The sequence below is a fragment of the Rhamphochromis sp. 'chilingali' genome (genome assembly GCF_963969265.1).
Source record: "Rhamphochromis sp. 'chilingali' genome assembly, chromosome: 3".
Lineage (NCBI taxonomy): Eukaryota > Metazoa > Chordata > Actinopteri > Cichliformes > Cichlidae > Rhamphochromis > Rhamphochromis sp. 'chilingali'.
In genome coordinates, this window is record NC_137931.1 from 41,749,856 (window position 1) to 41,768,063 (window position 18,208).

The 18,208-nt window shown below is 37.6% G+C and overlaps 2 protein-coding genes across 2 annotated transcripts; both read left to right on the forward strand.

Annotated features, from left to right (window-relative positions):
- Positions 1-288: 288 nt before the first annotated feature.
- LOC308393874 (mast cell protease 1A-like) lies at positions 289-1,571 on the forward strand (the record flags this gene model as incomplete). Its single annotated transcript, XM_080877891.1, has 5 exons — positions 289-346; positions 448-607; positions 793-931; positions 1,102-1,317; positions 1,434-1,571. The coding sequence occupies 5 exons, from the start codon at positions 289-291 to the stop codon at positions 1,569-1,571; spliced, it is 711 nt and encodes a 236-aa protein (XP_080734017.1).
- Positions 1,572-10,044: 8,473 nt separating this feature from the next.
- On the forward strand, positions 10,045-11,539 carry LOC308393978 (granzyme E-like; the record flags this gene model as incomplete). Its single annotated transcript, XM_080878060.1, has 5 exons — positions 10,045-10,102; positions 10,423-10,582; positions 10,763-10,895; positions 11,062-11,286; positions 11,375-11,539. The coding sequence occupies 5 exons, from the start codon at positions 10,045-10,047 to the stop codon at positions 11,537-11,539; spliced, it is 741 nt and encodes a 246-aa protein (XP_080734186.1).
- Positions 11,540-18,208: the final 6,669 nt, after the last annotated feature.

Sequence of the window (18,208 nt, forward strand, 5' to 3'; positions counted from 1 at the left end):
TGAATCTATAACAATGCATAATGTGACCCTTGTTAGAACTATATTACTATTAAGCCTGCTTAAAGACTCCAACTAAGACTAATGAGCTACATTTAATAAGCTACACTTTTTTCCAGCTTCTGGAGGTGTCAGAGATGATCTCTTTATAAATGTGGTTTGACACCCCATCATTTGCATTTACAAAAACACAAACACTTCCTCCTTTATTATAAGGAAGCATTTAAAGACTGAAGTGTCAGTGAAGTGCCCCATTGCTCTTCAGTAACTCACCTTGACTTTGATCTCACCATGTTTACCCACTGTAACCTGGCAGCACTGATACTCGTGCTGACTCTTCATGATCAAGGTAAGGCTCTTTTCATAGCACAAACGTTTATACAAAGTCAAAACGGAGTCCATGAAGTTAAGATTTTGATGCATAGAATATGAAAACCTTTTTCTCTCCAGTTCATACAGGAGAAATCGTGGGTGGCCATAAGGTTGCACCACATAGCAGGCCGTACATGGTGATTTTGGAGCTGAACAAGTCAAATGGTATTACAACATACTGTGATGGCTTCCTTGTAAATGAGCATTTTGTGATGACTGCTGCCCACTGCGAAGCCAGGTGAGTTTAACCCACTCATGTTTATCTAAAATGAATTATGTGGCCACAATAATGCTAAAGTTACACAACTTCAAGCCACAACCTTTGACTGCAATGTAGGTTTCATGAAGGATTTATCTTTTCTTTTGTTAATACTAAAAATTATTATCTTTATTGTTTCAAGATATTTTTCCCCTATTTTTCAGATTGTACAAAGTCTTTCTGGGACTTCATGATTACAAAAATCGCAGAAAAGTACAGACTGTGACTGTGGATGAGACAAATGCTTTTCCACACGAAGGCTACAACAAAACTTCTTTAAAAAATGACATAATGCTTCTTAAGGTAAATAAAGACCAAACTAATTGTATTTGACAAAAAGATTATTATTAATTTGAGCTATAATCAACTTTCATTTATTATATTAGGAAAAGCTCAGTCATCAACAAACAGCTGTTAATCTATATACTGTATATATTGATACTAAAATTCTCTTATTTCTCGTTTTCTTGAAGTTGCATCCCAAGGCTAAGTTCAACGAGAATGTGACATCTATTACTCTCGCAGGCCGTGATGATGTCCCAAAGTCATGTGCAGTCCTTGGCTGGGGAAAAACAGAGAATGGTAAAGCATCTGATGTACTCCGGGAAGTCAATGTGAACCTGACTGACAATGAGTTGTGTGCTAAGGAAAAAAAGTACTGCTCTAAAGGTACAACTGGACCAAGCAACGTAAGTAGATTTTGCATCTTATAACAAGAAAGAAAAAAGAGCATTGATCAGCATTGATAATTAGCTCATTGTTCACTTATGATCACAATAACTACATACTGTGCTTGTACTTCCAGGGAGACTCTGGTGGCCCGTTAGTCTGTGAATGTGGAACGGCGTATGGGGTGGTGTCTGCCAGCAAGCAAAACACCTACAGTTATACTATGATACCTGAATACAGAGACTGGATTGACTGCATACTAAAACATAAGTGAAAGTCATAATACATTTAAACCTCAGATCGCTAAGACATCTGATGACTGAGATATCAATATTTAGACTGAACTGAGACTGCCTAACAGACAAGATATCATTGTGACCTAATATACTGATACTGCATTTCATGTTCTTAAAAACAGTAATAATCAATTATTGCTTTGCCTTTCTGTTAGAGTAGATTCAAAGAGAACCCATGCCGTTATGCTTGTTTGTAACATTTAATGAGACAATAAACTGTTTTTCTTTGATGTCTTATTTTCTTAATAGAAATGCAAACAAAACATATTTTACATGATTATGCAGCATATTTTAAGTCAATGTAAACATATATATTTCCTAGATATATGAACAAAAATCAGGAAATATATTGTAAAGGCACTTGATGTTAAACATGTAAGCTAAAGCATGCATTACAAGTGAAACAAACAGGAACAGAATCACAAAAGCATATTGTTAAATGGAGACATCAGGTTGGGATCTGAAAAAAATTACTCAGGTTACATAGTTCATGATATATATCATTAAATGACCTGATATGAGGTACAGTACACTGGCTGTTCAAATAAACACATCCAACACTTTGTATATCCGTGATGTCTCATATGACCTAAGTAACACTGAGAATGTATTTGGTGATCATTTCAGCTTGCCTTTAGAGCCACCATCAGGTTTTTCTCTTTTAACACACTTTATGAACATGTACACTCACTGAGCACAATTGTTCAACTATTCATTTATGCAAACATCTAATCAGCCATCAGCAACTCAATGCATTAGGAATCTAGACATAGTCAAGATGATCTGCTGAAGTTCAAATCGAAGTTCACATGGGCATGAGGTCAAAATATTTATGGCCCTAACTACTAGTATACATTATGACTAAATGAATCGTTGTGTATCTCACTCCATCTAGTTTTGCACACGCTCCACAGTAAAATAACAAATGACAAAGTTCACAGGTTACAGCTAAAAGTCATTAATTTATAATTGATTGCTTTCTATATATTAGTGCTATTTCTTAAATGTGTAAACTTTGCAATAAATTGTATTATTTAATTAGTTTAGTCTCTTACTGTTACTGTCTTGGAGCAACTGTAACGCACATAGTTTCCTTAGGGATTATAAAAGTATTCTGATTCTGATGCTCCAGTTTCTTCCTGCCATAAAGTGTAATGCAGATTAGACTAGAGCAGTAGATCACTGCATATGCACATAAATGATCTTAAATTAATTATACCATAGACATGGGGACATGTTTAAAAAAATGCTTTAATATAAATAAAATAGCTGTCTGTGAAAATATATATATCAAAGAAAATGTACATAAAATGCGTACTATATACGTATTTTTTATTTTAGTACCGGCTCACAGGAAAGATGCATATTAATAAAAAAAAACATTAATATCTATCCATCCATGGATTAATATGTGATAAATGCCAGAGAAAGTTATGTAAAGTCTTTGTAGTCATGCATTTTTTTTATTTATTTGTAAACGCTTCATGCTCGTGCATTACCTTTTTCACCCACTAGAGGGTGCTGAAGCACCACCTACAGAAGAGGACGCACTCACTGAGGTCAGAGCAACGAAAAGCAGCTTTCTTACCTCAGAGATCAGAGTAGACAGAAAGAACAATGGACAGCTGAGGGTTTGTTGAATTGGAGCATGGAGCTGGTGAATAGGTTATGAGTTTATACGCGGTCTGGTCTATTCCTGTAAAACAAAAAACAAACAAACAAACAAAATTCCAGCAGTTTCCAATGTCATCAGAGCCTTTGAATAGCAATACTATTAAATAATTGCTACATACTATTATTATCATTATTATTACTCTTTATAGTTATTATTACAAGAACCCTGGCTGTATTGAAGCAGATTTAATCCTGCTCATAAGCACAATAGCCAAATGTAACCACAAGATGGCAGCAGTTTAACCCCCTTAGACCCGAACTCTTTCATGGCATGCATTTTTTTTTTGCAAGTTCTCTTAGCTATTTGGGCTGATTGAGACCTGATGAATGTAAAAAGAATTAGATCGGTTTTTGTTTTTTTTGTTTTGTTGTTGTTGTGTCTGAGAAAGATGAGATCCACATATGAGGACATTCGCCTTAAATTTCGATAGAACAGTGGTAGTAAAATGTCCTTGCTACTGTGCAATGACGGTTATTCAAATTTAAAGAACAAAACAAAAAATATAAAAAAAACAAAACAATAACAACAAAAAAAAACCCCAAAACGAAATATTTGTGACTAAAGTACAAATCTGAGTGCCTTTTCTACCATTTTCCATCTAAGTACCCTTGAAAGATAACCAGTAACATACCTACCTGGACTGCCTGGAATGTACCTGTTATAGCGGATAAAAATATGTCTAGAAACATTAAAAAAAAAAGTCCAAAATTATTTCAGTTGCTTAAATGGTTTGGAGAAACCTTTCAGAAACCCTTCATACCTGCACTGATTTCACAGAACATAAGCTACAACAATGTAAACAGTCTATGAGTGTGCTTTTGCCAGTGTTTTCAATTCACGTCTGCCCTGTATATTTCTTTCTTTCTCTTTTTTTCTTATGCCTTCCTCCTGTCCATCTTAACGTTCAAATCTTTTCTGAAAACAGGAACCTGGACACTGCATGTCTGATACCTGATGCATGAATTCTAAAGAGCTGTCAATTTATTTCTGCTTGCTTTGACTCTTTGCTTCTTGCAGTACTGTAGTTTCCTATTCACCTAATTTTCAGGGGATTCTTTCTCATACTGGCTGGTAGTGAAACCGCTGCAAAGTAGGTTTTAACCACCATCAAAATTCTGAACGTTTGTGCACGACTGCTTGTTTATCTTTTATCATCCCCAGCTCATTTCATTGCTTAGGAGCTCTATGACAAACGTTTCACAGCATATCTCTCTTCATCACAGTGATGCGTGCAGAAAGGCTTCTTTTCTGCATAGTTATTTTTCACTGATTGGAGTACAGTGGCGATAAAATGATAAGAAGCCACAAAAAGATAATGCACCAGAAAAGTGATCACTTTAGCATAGTCAGCATTTGGGCACATTTTCATTTTGTAGGTTGCATTTTCATTTTGTAGGTTGCCACAGCATACCTACAAAATGAAAAATGACTTGGTTCACTGAGGATAAATCATCTTGGGCACAAATCATTTGCATAATTTTCTCTTTATGACTATGCAGCAAGTCAAAAAAACGCTACATCATATAGGTCTCCTTGTTTTGTTGTCAATGCTTAGCAGAAGAGCCAATGACCGAAATGTGCATGCCCTTTCGCTTTGAGCACTATGTGCTGCAAAAGGATTTTCCTGCATCAACATAAGCCTTCTGAAAGTAGTTGATTCTCACCACATTTAATGCAGTATCCACTGTTACATTTTAAACCGTCTGAGAAAAGGTGCAACTGTTCAAGCGCTTTTACATCAAAGAAAAAAAAAGAGAGTAAAACACGTAATAGCACCTCAAAGAAATTTGCGTGTAAAATACTGAGATTTTACACAATCATGCAGAGGAAATGGTTTATGATAGTAATCTCTGCTTTTTGCAAATTGCAGGCACATTGATAGATGCAGGAACATTTCAACCAGTTACACAAGACTGAGATAAGAACTGAAGTTCAAATGAATCATAGAACAATCTGCATTTTATATATATATATATATATATATATATATATATATATATATATATATATATATATATATATATATATATATATACATACACATACATATGTACATGTATAGATAATGGGCAAAAATAGAGGAAACTTTAATATTTAAAACAAATTAAAATCATACGCAAGCCAAAGAAGAGAATGGGATGGATGAACGCATTACTTCACATACATAAACAGATAAATGAGTAGAAAGACTGAAGGTTTAAAATAGACCTTCAGAGTAGCAAGTGTAGAGTGATATTAAAAAAATATGCTATGTTTCACAAATTTCTATTTTGGTTGATTACTTTTCTAAAACCTGAAACAAAACAAAAAAATAGTAACTGAAATTGAGAAGTAACTGATCATTTGAGTCAGGTACATATTCTCCCCAATAAATGTGTAATCATATCATATCAAAAAATGTAACTTACTAAGCTAAATAGTATTGAATACAGGCCTTTATTATTCTTAAATGGATAGCTCATGTAAAAGACAGAATATGCAGAATTTTGGGTGTTATGTCTGTTACTTTGCCTTGTTGTTTAGATTAGAAATATACAAAAATGTGTAGTCTATCTGAATATTGAGTTTTTATGGATACACTCTTAAAATCCTATTAGATGACTGTTCACAGCAAGTCAAAACCATATTTCAGGTCACCAGGAAATGGGCTTACAAGTACTGTTTGAAAATACTTTAGGCAGTATAAGCAGTACCACATCACTTAAATTGTAATATAATGTTACCGCTTTAGCAGGTCAGTGTGCTGCGTGGGTGTGTCATATCTCATCCATCTCTCCTGACGAGACAGTGCACAGGTGGCTTCATTCAGCAGTCAGCCACCCAGCAGTATATAAGCTAGTGAAGCGCTGCTCAGTTGGTGTGTGGACCACTCTTGGGTGGAGAGTGTTAGTGTTGTGGTCTACTTGTGTTAACTATGATGTTTTTTCTTTCAGACATCCCACAAGTTTTGGTCTTCAGCACTTCTGTATTTAGTAAAACTCACACTGATTCTTTCTTATAGTAACTGCTGGTTTTAATAGTGTGAAGTGACTATTCGTCTTCATCATTTTGAAAGTACATGGTAATCTATTATTGTATATGTTGGTAGCCTTCAGCTAATCCAAAATGCTGCAGCAAGAGTCCTGACAGGGACTAGAAAGAGAGCAGATTTCTCCTGTTTTGTCTTCCCTTCATTGGCTTCCTGTTAAATCCAGAATTGAATTCAAAATCCTGCTCCTCACTTACAAGGTCTTAAATAATCAGGCCCCATCTTATCTTAATGACCTTGTAGTACCATATCACCCTATTAGAGCACTTCGCTCTCGCTCTGCAGGCCTACTTGTTGTTCCTAGAGTATTTAAAAGAAGAATGGGAGGGAGAGCCTTCAGTTTTCAGGCCCCTCTTCTGTGGAACCAGCTTCCAGTTTGGATTCGGGAGACAGACACTATCTCTACTTTTAAGATTAGGCTTAAAACTTTCCTTTTTGCTAAAGCATATAGTTAGGGCTGGACCAGGTGACCCTGAATCCTCCCTTAGTTATGCTGCAATAGACGTAGGCTGCCGGGGATTCCCATGATGCATTGAGTTTTTCCTTTCCAGTCACCTTTCTCACTCACTACTATATGTATTAACAGACCTCTCTGCATTGAATCATATCTGTTATTAACCTCTGTCTCTCTTCCACAGCATGTCTTTTATCCTGTCTTCCTTCTCTCACCCCAACCAATCAAAGCAGATGACCCCGCCCCTCCCTGAGCCTGGTTCTGCCGGAGGTTTCTTCCTGTTAAAAGGGAGTTTTTCCTTCCCACTGTCGCCAAAGTGCTTGCTCATAGGGGGTCATGTGATTGTTCGGTTTTTCTCTGTATCTATGAAGCGCCTTGAGGCGACTTTTGTTGTGATTTGGCGCTATATAAATAAAATTGAATTGAATTGAATTGAATAGATCGGTGGACTGAAAGTTTTCATGGCATAGATCTGTTCATAACTGCTTTCTTGAAAACAATTCTTGGAACCACAAACAGTCGTATCAGATTTACATTCATGTTAACAATTCATTCTCATAAACAATCATTTAAACAATGACTATAGTAAATTCAGTATATGTAGTAAACTATGATTGTCTTGTGCAAAGATAAGAACAGCTTGAAGGACAAAGTATCTTTAGCTAGCTGATAGTAATGTATAGTTTTACACACTCCTGACATCATTACTTGCTTCTTTGACACTGCTGCATCACTTATATTGTCAAACTATTTAAAACTTTCTTAATAATATGTGATATAATTGTTGGAGCACAAGCTGTTGTTGAAAGAAGGCTTTCAGTTTTCCTTTTTTTATGTTTTTGTCTTTATTAGATAATGCAGCAGAGAGTACCAGTAAAGCACTAGAGAGAATCGGAAGATTCGTGACAAATGGCTATAGGCTGAAGTTGAAACCAGGCTGCTGAATTTGGCCTTAGTGACATACAGTGGCCCGTGAATGCCATGAACTAAACAGACATCCAACTTTTGACAATTTATCAGAAATGATCTTACTTACCTCAAAAGTCTGCATTGCTTTTACCAGCTCAGCTATTTTTCCAGTTGCACACATAACCACTGATGGCCACATAGACAAAGAGCACCCTATTTGCAGGTTAGGTTGTTTCTGACTTGCCAGATAATGCCAGCAGTTGGTGTACTGCATCAAAATTACAAGATCGACCTTCTTCATTTATATTCTCAGGCCTTTCACCACAATTTGTTTATGCCAGAAAACAACTACTACCTATAACACCCAGCACGCCCCTGCGGGCGGTTTATCCTTCAAGCTCGGGTCCTCTACCAGAGGCCTGGGAGCTTGAGGGTCCTGCGCAGTATCTTAGCTGTTCCCAGGACTGCGCTCTTCTGGACAGAGATCTCCGATGTTGTTCCCAGGATGTGCTGGAGCCACTCGCCTAGCTTGGGAGTCACCGCACCTAGTGCTCCGATTACCACGGGGACCACCGTTACCTTCACCCTCCACATCCTCTCGAGCTCTTCTCTGAGCCCTTGGTATTTCTCCAGCTTCTCGTGTTCCTTCTTCCTGATGTTGCTGTCATTCGGAACCGCTACATCGATCACTACGGCCGTCTTCTTCTGTTTGTCTACCACCACTATGTCCGGTTGGTTAGCCACCACCATTTTGTCCGTCTGTATCTGGAAGTCCCACAGGATCTTAGCTCGGTCATTCTCCACCACCCTTGGGGGCATCTCCCATTTTGACCTCGGGACTTCCAGGTTATACTCGGCACAGATGTTCCTGTACACTATGCCGGCCACTTGGTTATGGCGTTCCATGTATGCCTTGCCTGCTAGCATCTTGCACCCTGCTGTTATGTGCTGGATTGTCTCTGGGGCATCTTTACACAGCCTGCACCTGGGGTCTTGCCTGGTGTGATAGACCCCAGCCTCTATGGATCTTGTACTCAGAGCTTGTTCTTGTGCTGCCATGATTAGTGCCTCTGTGCTGTCTTTCAGTCCAGCTTTGTCCAGCCACTGGTAGGATTTCTGGATATCAGCCACCTCCTCTATCTGCCGGTGGTACATACCGTGCAGGGGCCTGTCCTTCCATGATGGTTCCTCGTCTCCCTCCTCTTTCTTGGGTTTCTGCTGCCTGAGGTATTCACTGAGCACTCGGTCAGTTGGGGCCATCTTCCCAATGTATTCTTGGATGTTCGTTGTCTCATCCTGGACTGTGGTGCTGACACTCACCAGTTCCCGGCCCCCTTCCTTCCGCTTAGCGTACAGCCTCAGGGTGCTGGACTTGGGGTGAAACCCTCCATGCATGGTAAGGAGCTTTCTTGTCTTTATGTCAGTGGCTTCTATCTCCTCCTTTGGCCAGCCTATTACCCCAGCAGGGTACCTGATCACGGGCAGGGCGTATGTGTTGATGGCCCGGATCTTGTTCTTACCATTCAGCTGACTCCTCAGGACTTGCCTGACCCTCTGCAGGTACTTGGTGGTTGCAGCTTTTCTAGCGGCCTCTTCATGGTTCCCATTCCCCTCTGGGATCCCCAAGTACTTGTAACTGTCCTCTATGTCTGCAATGTTGCCTTCTGGTAGTTCAATCCCCTCAGTTCTGACTACCTTCCCTCTCTTTGTTACCATCCGACTACACTTCTCCAGTCCGAACGACATTCCAATGTCATTGCTGTATAGCCTGGTAGTGTGGATCAGTGAATCGATGTCTCGTTCACTCTTGGCATACAGCTTGATGTCATCCATGTACAGGAGGTGGCTGACAACTGCTCCGTTCCAACTGCTGGCTATATATATATATATATATATATATATATATATATATATATATATATATATATATATATATATATATATATATATATATATATGTGTGTGTGTGTGTGTGTGTGTGTGTGTGTGTGTGTGTGTGTGTGTGCGCTTGTGTAAAGTTACTGATTTTTTTTCATGGAGTTTGTTGAGCTGTGATCCGACAAAATCACCCCACAAGCTTAAATCTTGATTGTCCCATGACCAGCATTAAGCATATATATATATATATATATATATATATATATATATATATATATATATATATATATATATATATATATATATATGTAATGTAATACTATGAAAATAAGAGTTTTTGTCAGGCTGTGGAGGTGTTCCTTATGTGGTTCAAGGCCACATCATTTGCATATGCAAATAACACAAGGACGTCCTTCTGTCTCAAATATAATGAAGTATTTAAAGAGTGAAGCTGTCAGTGATGTGTCCCACTGCTCTTCAGGATCTCAGCCTGCCTTTTGTCTCATCATGTTTGCCCACTTTAACCTGGCAATACTCACTGTTTTGCTGATTCTTCATGATCAAGGTAAGATTACAGATAGATGTATTATATTATGTAATTCATGAAGAGATCTGCTTTGCCTCTGTGCAGCAGTGATTGCATAGAATAAGTTATATGATGGATAAATAAATTTATAGCATACAGATAAATATTATGGAATACCACTGGTTATGAAGCAGAACTGGTGAAGACACATTGAGTTCTGTCCTCACAGAGTTTCATAAAGGCATACAGGGGCTCCCCCAATAGTGTGCCTTCATCAAAGCATCCATTATGTATTGCATCATGTCTGAACTATAAGACAGTATGTTTTTGTTTTATAAGGTATTTGATTTTTATTTCAGTCCACACAGGGGAAATCATCGGTGGCCATGAGACCGTGCCACATAGCAGACCGTACATGGTGCTTTTACAGCAGAACAAGGCAAATGGTCATTCAGGACACTGTGGTGGCTTCCTTCTGAATGAGAATTTTGTGTTGACTGCAGCCCACTGCCATGCTGAGTAGGTTAAACACACTTTATGTTTAACTACCAGAGATTCTAATGCCCCTAATAAGATAAGTCTTGAAACTGGGAAATATGTTTTATGATGGCTCCATATATGTTTATTTTATTGAACACAATATATAAATAAATAATCTCTTTATTGTCACTTAACAGTTTTGCTCTTATTGTATTTCAGAACGTACAAAATATTCCTGGGTCTTCACAATTACCATGATATGAATGGTGTACAACACCTGCATGTGGAGAAAGCCTTTCCTCATGATGACTACGATGCAAATACTTTTGAAAACGATATAATGGTCCTTAAGGTAGGAGAAGCAAATGACTTCATTTGTGCTTAATAACATGCCATAAGTAATAATGGTTAATTACTGTAATGATTTATCATTTAATATATTTAATTTAGATAAGCATCAAAATGCTATAATTCTAATATCTAATAAACCATTTTTTAATCTCTGCTCTTTCCTTAAGTTGAAGTCCAAGGCAGAATTTAACGATAAAGTGAAGTCCATTGCTCTCGCAGACCATGGCGATGGCTCTCTGCCACAATCATGTGTCGTCTCTGGCTGGGGAAGAACAAAAGAAGGAAGCCATATGTCTTTGAAACTCCTGGAAGCTAATGTAACCCTGACTGATGATGAGAGGTGTGCTATGGAAATGTTTTACTGCTCTAAGGGCGAGACTGGACCAGGCAAGGTAAGTACTTTTTTGTAACGTAACATGAAAAAATTTAACTTTTAGTCAGAAACGATCATTTTTTTGCACATGTATTAATGCTTTTCAGGGAGACTCTGGTGGTCCATTAGTCTGTGGAGATGGAAAGGCATATGGGGTGGTGTCCACCAGCAGTAGCCCAACTCCCAGTGCTTCATCAATCCATAGGTATACTAAGATACCCACCTACAAAGTATGGATCAATTCCATAATCAATGGTAATGGGAAATACTAATACGTCGAATGCGTGATGGATCATGTCACAATATTTGCACCACTGAAGTAAATCGCTCTTAAATGAGATTAGAATAAGGTTCAATCCCCAAAATACTTATCCCAATCACTGTAAAAAGACAAAATAAAAAAACAACAACCCAAAAACAAAAACGTAACATCATACAGCAAAAAAAAAGTGTTATTGTGATTACTTTTTAAAGCATATTTTTCTGTATCCAGTTATTGAGCTTTTTTAGATGTGACATGTGTGGATATGGTACTACTTTGCTCTAAATAAATAATAATAAAGTATATCAAAGGTGTGTGATATTTGCTTTTAAAGCTTTCCCACTGCATTTTCTCAGTACTTGGGACCCCCTGTTTTCCTTCGACAAGAATGATATATCAGACACTAACTTTCATTACCACAAATGAAGTTGAATTTAAAACTATTTAGGGGAGCTTATTTGTACATGTTTAGGATAATATTATGAATTGAGCAAAAAATTTATATTTGTAACATTTTATTTTAAAACATTCAAGTTTAAGCCAACGTAAAATCTACAGTGGGGCAAAAAAGTATTTAGTCAGCCACCGATTGTGCAAGTTCCCCCACCTAAAATGATGACAGAGGTCAGTAATTTGCACCAGAGGTACACTTCAACTGTGAGAGACAGAATGTGAAAAAAAAAATCCATGAATCCACATGGTAGGATTTGTAAAGAATTTATTCGTAAATCAGGGTGGAAAATAAGTATTTGGTCAATAACAAAAATACAACTCAATACTTTGTAACATAACCTTTGTTTGCAATAATAGAGGTCAAACGTTTACTATAGGTCTTTACCAGGTTTGCACACACAGTAGCTGGTATTTTGGCCCATTCCTCCATGCAGATCTTCTCGAGAGCAGTGATGTTTTGGGGCTGTCGCCGAGCAACACGGACTTTCAACTCCCGCCACAGATTTTCTATGGGGTTGAGGTCTGGAGACTGGCTAGGCCACTCCAGGACTTTCAAATGCTTCTTACGGAGCCACTCCTTTGTTGCCCGGGCGGTGTGTTTTGGATCATTGTCATGTTGGAAGACCCAGCCTCGTTTCATCTTCAAAGTTCTCACTGATGGAAGGAGGTTTTGGCTCAAAATCTCACGATACATGGCCCCATTCATTCTGTCCTTAACACGGATCAGTCGTCCTGTCCCCTTGGCAGAAAAACAGCCCCATAGCATGATGTTTCCACCCCCATGCTTCACAGTAGGTATGGTGTTCTTGGGATGCAACTCAGTATTCTTCGTCCTCCAAACACGACGAGTTGAGTTTATACCAAAAAGTTCTACTTTGGTTTCATCTGACCACATGACATTCTCCCAATCCTCTGCTGTATCATCCATGTGCTCTCTGGCAAACTTCAGACGGGCCTGGACATGCACTGGCTTCAGCAGCGGAACACGTCTGGCACTGCGGGATTTGATTCCCTGCCGTTGTAGTGTGTTACTGATGGTGACCTTTGTTACTTTGGTCCCAGCTCTCTGCAGGTCATTCACCAGGTCCCCCCGTGTGGTTCTGGGATCTTTGCTCACCGTTCTCATGATCATTTTGACCCCACGGGATGAGATCTTGCATGGAGCCTCAGATCGAGGGAGATTATCAGTGGTCTTGTATGTCTTCCATTTTCTGATGATTGCTCCCACAGTTGATTTTTTCACACCAAGCTGCTTGCCTATTGTAGATTCACTCTTCCCAGTCTGGTGCAGGTCTACAATACTTTTCCTGGTGTCCTTTGAAAGCTCTTTGGTCTTGGCCATGGCGGAGTTTGGAGTCTGACTGTTTGAGGCTGTGGACAGGTGTCTTTTATACAGATGATGAGTTCAAACAGGTGCCATTCATACAGGTAACGAGTGGGGGACAGAAAAGCTTCTTACAGAAGACGTTACAGGTCTGTGAGAGCCAGAGATTTTCCTTGTTTGAGGTGACCAAATACTTATTTTCCACCCTAATTTATGTATAAATTCTTTACAAATCCTACCATGTGGATTCATGGATTTTTTTTTCACATTCTGTCTCTCACAGTTGAAGTGTACCTCTGGTGCAAATTACTGACCTCTGTCATCATTTTAAGTGGGGGAACTTGCACAATCGGTGGCTGACTAAATACTTTTTTGCCCCACTGTATGCTGTCATTGATGTTAAAATACACTAAGATAAACTTAATGGTGATTAGTGCTTTAAGATATTCATACCAGTGTTACAAACCAGGCAAATTACATCTGTACAAAGGCAAAATTGTGTTTTAATATGAAACTACACAGAGACTACACAGAAATACACTGCACTAATGTTTTTGTTGGCTATCGCTTCCGTTGAGTCCCCATGTATTCATATTATACCTGTAGATTAGCTTCTTCTAATTTGGTTCACTAGTCAGTTTTCCCATGTTTTATCTGGCACCTTTCAGTTATTATACAACCCCAGCTGCAAATAAATTGGGAGGGTGTGTAAAATGTAAATAAAAACCAAATGCAATTATCTGAAAAACACAATATCCTATATTTTATTCACACTAGATCATTGAAAACGTAGGAATAATTGGGCTCAGGAGCACTTCTGGAAATCAGTATTTAAGAACATGGGTCACTGGGGCATTTACAAATGCATGTTAAAGCAAAGAGGAAGCCATATCCAATCCATGACCCATAAACGCTGCCATCCTTTCTGGGGCAAAGCTAATTTAAAATGGACTGAGGTAAAGTGGATTACGTTCTTTAGCTATTAGTAACATTAACAATGAACGGTAGAGGTTTTAGAGCAACATATGCTCTAAAACTGAAAATGTCTTTCAGAGAAAGCTTCACATATTTCAGCAGGAGAATGCTAAATAGCATACGGCGTGTATTACAACAGCATGGCTTGGCAGTAGAAAAGACTGAACTGGCCTGCCTGCAGTCCAGGCCTTTCACTAATTGAAAACATTTGGAGCATCATGAAAAAAAACATGACAACGACAAGAATGGGACAGCATTTCTCCCACGAAAGTGCAGCAGTTGGTCTCCTCGGATGTCAGATTTTTATGGAGGAGATGCTACACAGTGGTAAACATGGCAATGTCCCAACTTTTTGCTGCCATAAAATTCAAAAAGCTCTCATTTTTTTTTCAGTTTAAACATTTGATACATTATCTGTTTTGTAGTATCAATAAAATATAGGCTTTTGACAACTGCAAATCATTGTATTCATTTTTTTACATTTGACACATTTCTCACTTTTTGGAACAGAGGTTGTTTGTATTATTTGCATAGTATGAGATGTTCTGTTTACATTCCTCATAGATAGATAAATGATTCAACGTGCTATCTAGTTATATAAACAAAAACAAGGGACTTTGGCCTTTTAGTAAACCTGTTCAACCATCTTATGTCTATTATGTCTAATATAAGGATAATTTATGTAACATGGATGACTGTTCAAATCCTCATGACTAACCTTTTTGAACTTGGTAATGTTTTACCTCTAGTGCCACCATGAGGTGGTTTTCTTTTTTACATTGTTGCAGTTAAAGAAATATTAAGACTACATACATATACACATATTTACATACATAATATTAAATTCACTTGTAAAAAGTAAAATAAAAGGTTTTATATATTTATTAGATACATTTGTTCATCCGTTTGTCAATAAAATGTCTAATTTGCTAACCAGATGGCATTTGAGCATGTTGACAATAAGACTCACTCAAGTTCAAACTGACCATACAAAAGTGGTTTGAGTGAACTTGAATGTGACATGGTTTTTGGTTCCAGACAGGCTGGTCTGAGTATTTCAGAAACTGGTATTTTCCCACTCAGCCATCTAAAGTGTTTTTCATGATCCAAGCTAGAGCAGCACCTGATGCGAGAGTTTAGAGAGGAATGGTCAGACTGCTGAGTGGGTAGGAAGGAAACAGTTACTAAAATAAGACCAAAAGTCTGAGGCATTTTGTTACATGTAATATTGAATAAACACTCAATAATATGCTAATTTAAAAGTGCTCTATTAACCCGAGAAGCATTACAATGCTGTAAACATGATGGTAATATTTAATGTTATTTCTGGTCTTTCTTTAAGTTGTGGTCCAAGGGAGAATTTACCTTATATGTGAGACTTGTCTTTGGCTGGAGATGAACAGAAATCGATAAACACGCCTATTTAAAACTGTAATGTAACCCTGATTGATGATGAAAAGTGCTCTAGGAGAACTTTTACTACTAGAAACTTAACAAACAACAAGCTTTTGCTCAGAAATTATGATTAATTTACTGTTTACTTGATGCAGTCACTAAATTCTATTAATATACTTTTAGAGATTGATGCTCCATTATTCCATCTTTGGAGATGGCCCAGATGGCCTGGCCTATAGTCATACTAAGCAGTGACTAACATGGTGTTTTGAATGTATTAATGTTCATAGTTTGGTACCCCTTTTTATTTTGCTTTTAGTGCCACCATGTGGCAGTTTCCTTTTTTACATTGCTGTAATTAAACTCACATCAAGAGAGAGACTAACAACACATATAGTGTTCACATATTCACATACTCAGTATTCTGTACACCTAAAAAAACAAACAAACATAAAAACCCTAAAACTTTTATATTTCATTAGTAGCCAGTGATTATCGACCACCATTTTACACTAAGTACACCTGTTGAACTGCTTAGTAAAGCAATTATCTAATCAGCCAATCATACACCAGCAACCCAAAGCATTTAGGCACGTAGACATGATCAACATGGCCTGCTCGAATTCAAATTAAGCATTAGAATAGGGATGGAAATGGAGGTGACTTTGAACTTGGCTGTTTGTGCCAAGGTCCGAATGACTGGCAACTGGTCTGAGAATTTCAGAAGCTATTAATTTTTTGAGATTTCTCCACATAAGCTCAAAGGTTCATATAAAAAGATCTGAAAAATTGAAAATATCCACTATGTGGTATGTCATTGGATGAAAATTCATCGTTGTTGCCACAGGTCAGAGCACAAAGGCCAGAGTGCTTCAAGTTGAGAGGAAGGCAACAGTAACTCAAATAACCACAGCAGCAGGAGAAAACTACAGCGCTGCCAGCTAAGAACAGGAGACTGAGGCTATAACTCATGTCATATCACCAAAATGTACAACAGAAGACGGGAAAAATATGGTCGAATAAATCTTGATTTCTGCTGTGACTTTTAGACGTAAGTTCAGAATTTGGCATGAACCACATAAAAGTATAGATCGATCCTGCTTAGGATCAAATGTTCTCAGTTTTACATTGCTGTAATTAAAAAAGCCTTCAAATACTATATACTTGTTCATAAATTTAGATTCACAAAACATGATACTGGAAACCCAAAAATAAAGGTTTGATGTTTTAATTGATGTTTCTTTTCAAATGAGGAAAACTACTTGATGCTGGCTCCTTTTCTAATACCGCTACGAGGTGAGGAGTCCAGAGATGGGGCTGGAGACTGTTCCAGGAAGAATATTTAACGCTTAACCTGATCTCTCATTCTTTTTCAAACCAGAGCAACACAATATTAAAATATATGACAATGATTTGGCATATTTATCGCTAAAAAACAGTAAAAACTTTAGAGTAGAAGTTAGTATTTTTATTTAAAATTATGAGTCATTCACATCTAAGCCTTGGTTTTCATATGAAATCAACTTTTCTTTAAATATTTAGCAACTCTCGATTATATAACTAAAATATACATTGCAAAATTTTGTAATGAGTAATGACTATTAATGAATATTAATCATATTAATAACTGAAGGTTAGAGTTTTCAGAAAGAGCTAAAGCAAGGCTTGAGGCCTCTTCATAAATCAGCATACTGGCACAAGAATGGTGCAGACACTAGATGCCTACTTCAGTTACATTAATGGTGGACTCCATAACCAACTTTACATCTCATTACTGACTCCTCAAATGTGGGAAAAACAAGAATCTTCAGATTATACTTGAAATGTCATTTAGATACATGTGAATGGTCCTTCATGCTTCCTATGAGCATTATCTTAAAACCTTATATGTTCAGATAATAAATTCTCTTTTTTTTTCTTCTCATCTCAAGTATCCACCAACTCCACCAACAATATCCTTTTTTCCAGAAAAAACACAAACAAAAATAATAAAAGGATTTAAAAGATTATTTTTAAAAAGGACTGAAGCTTTGAAAAATCATCTAACTCCACTGAAAGATTGGAACCTACTTTTTAAAAGCTGTTCTGTCCTTTAATATCCAAAATCTGCCACAGGTGTTTACTTCAGATGAGTTTAGGTGACACTGGAGTATAGCATGTGATTCAAATATTTTCATAATCACCAAGCCATCCAGTGTCCTGTCATGCCCCATGAATAAGGACATTGTCATCTTGGATTCAAGCACACTCATCACTCATCGCAACAGAAGTTCTTCACAAGATCAAAACAATTATTGTACAGCCTACACTACACTGAACAGCATAGTGCTTATTTGCAGTAACCTGAACCTCTAAGGTGACAAGAGGGCCCAAACTAACATAACAAAGGCAATGAATGCTCTTCCTGTTGTGGTTGAGGGTTCTGCTTTTTCCTTTAATTTGTCATCTCTCTTCTGTACCGTACAGTCATTGCCTTGAAAAACAAAACAAAACAAAACATAATACAATTCTGTGTTATTCCACTAGGTGGCA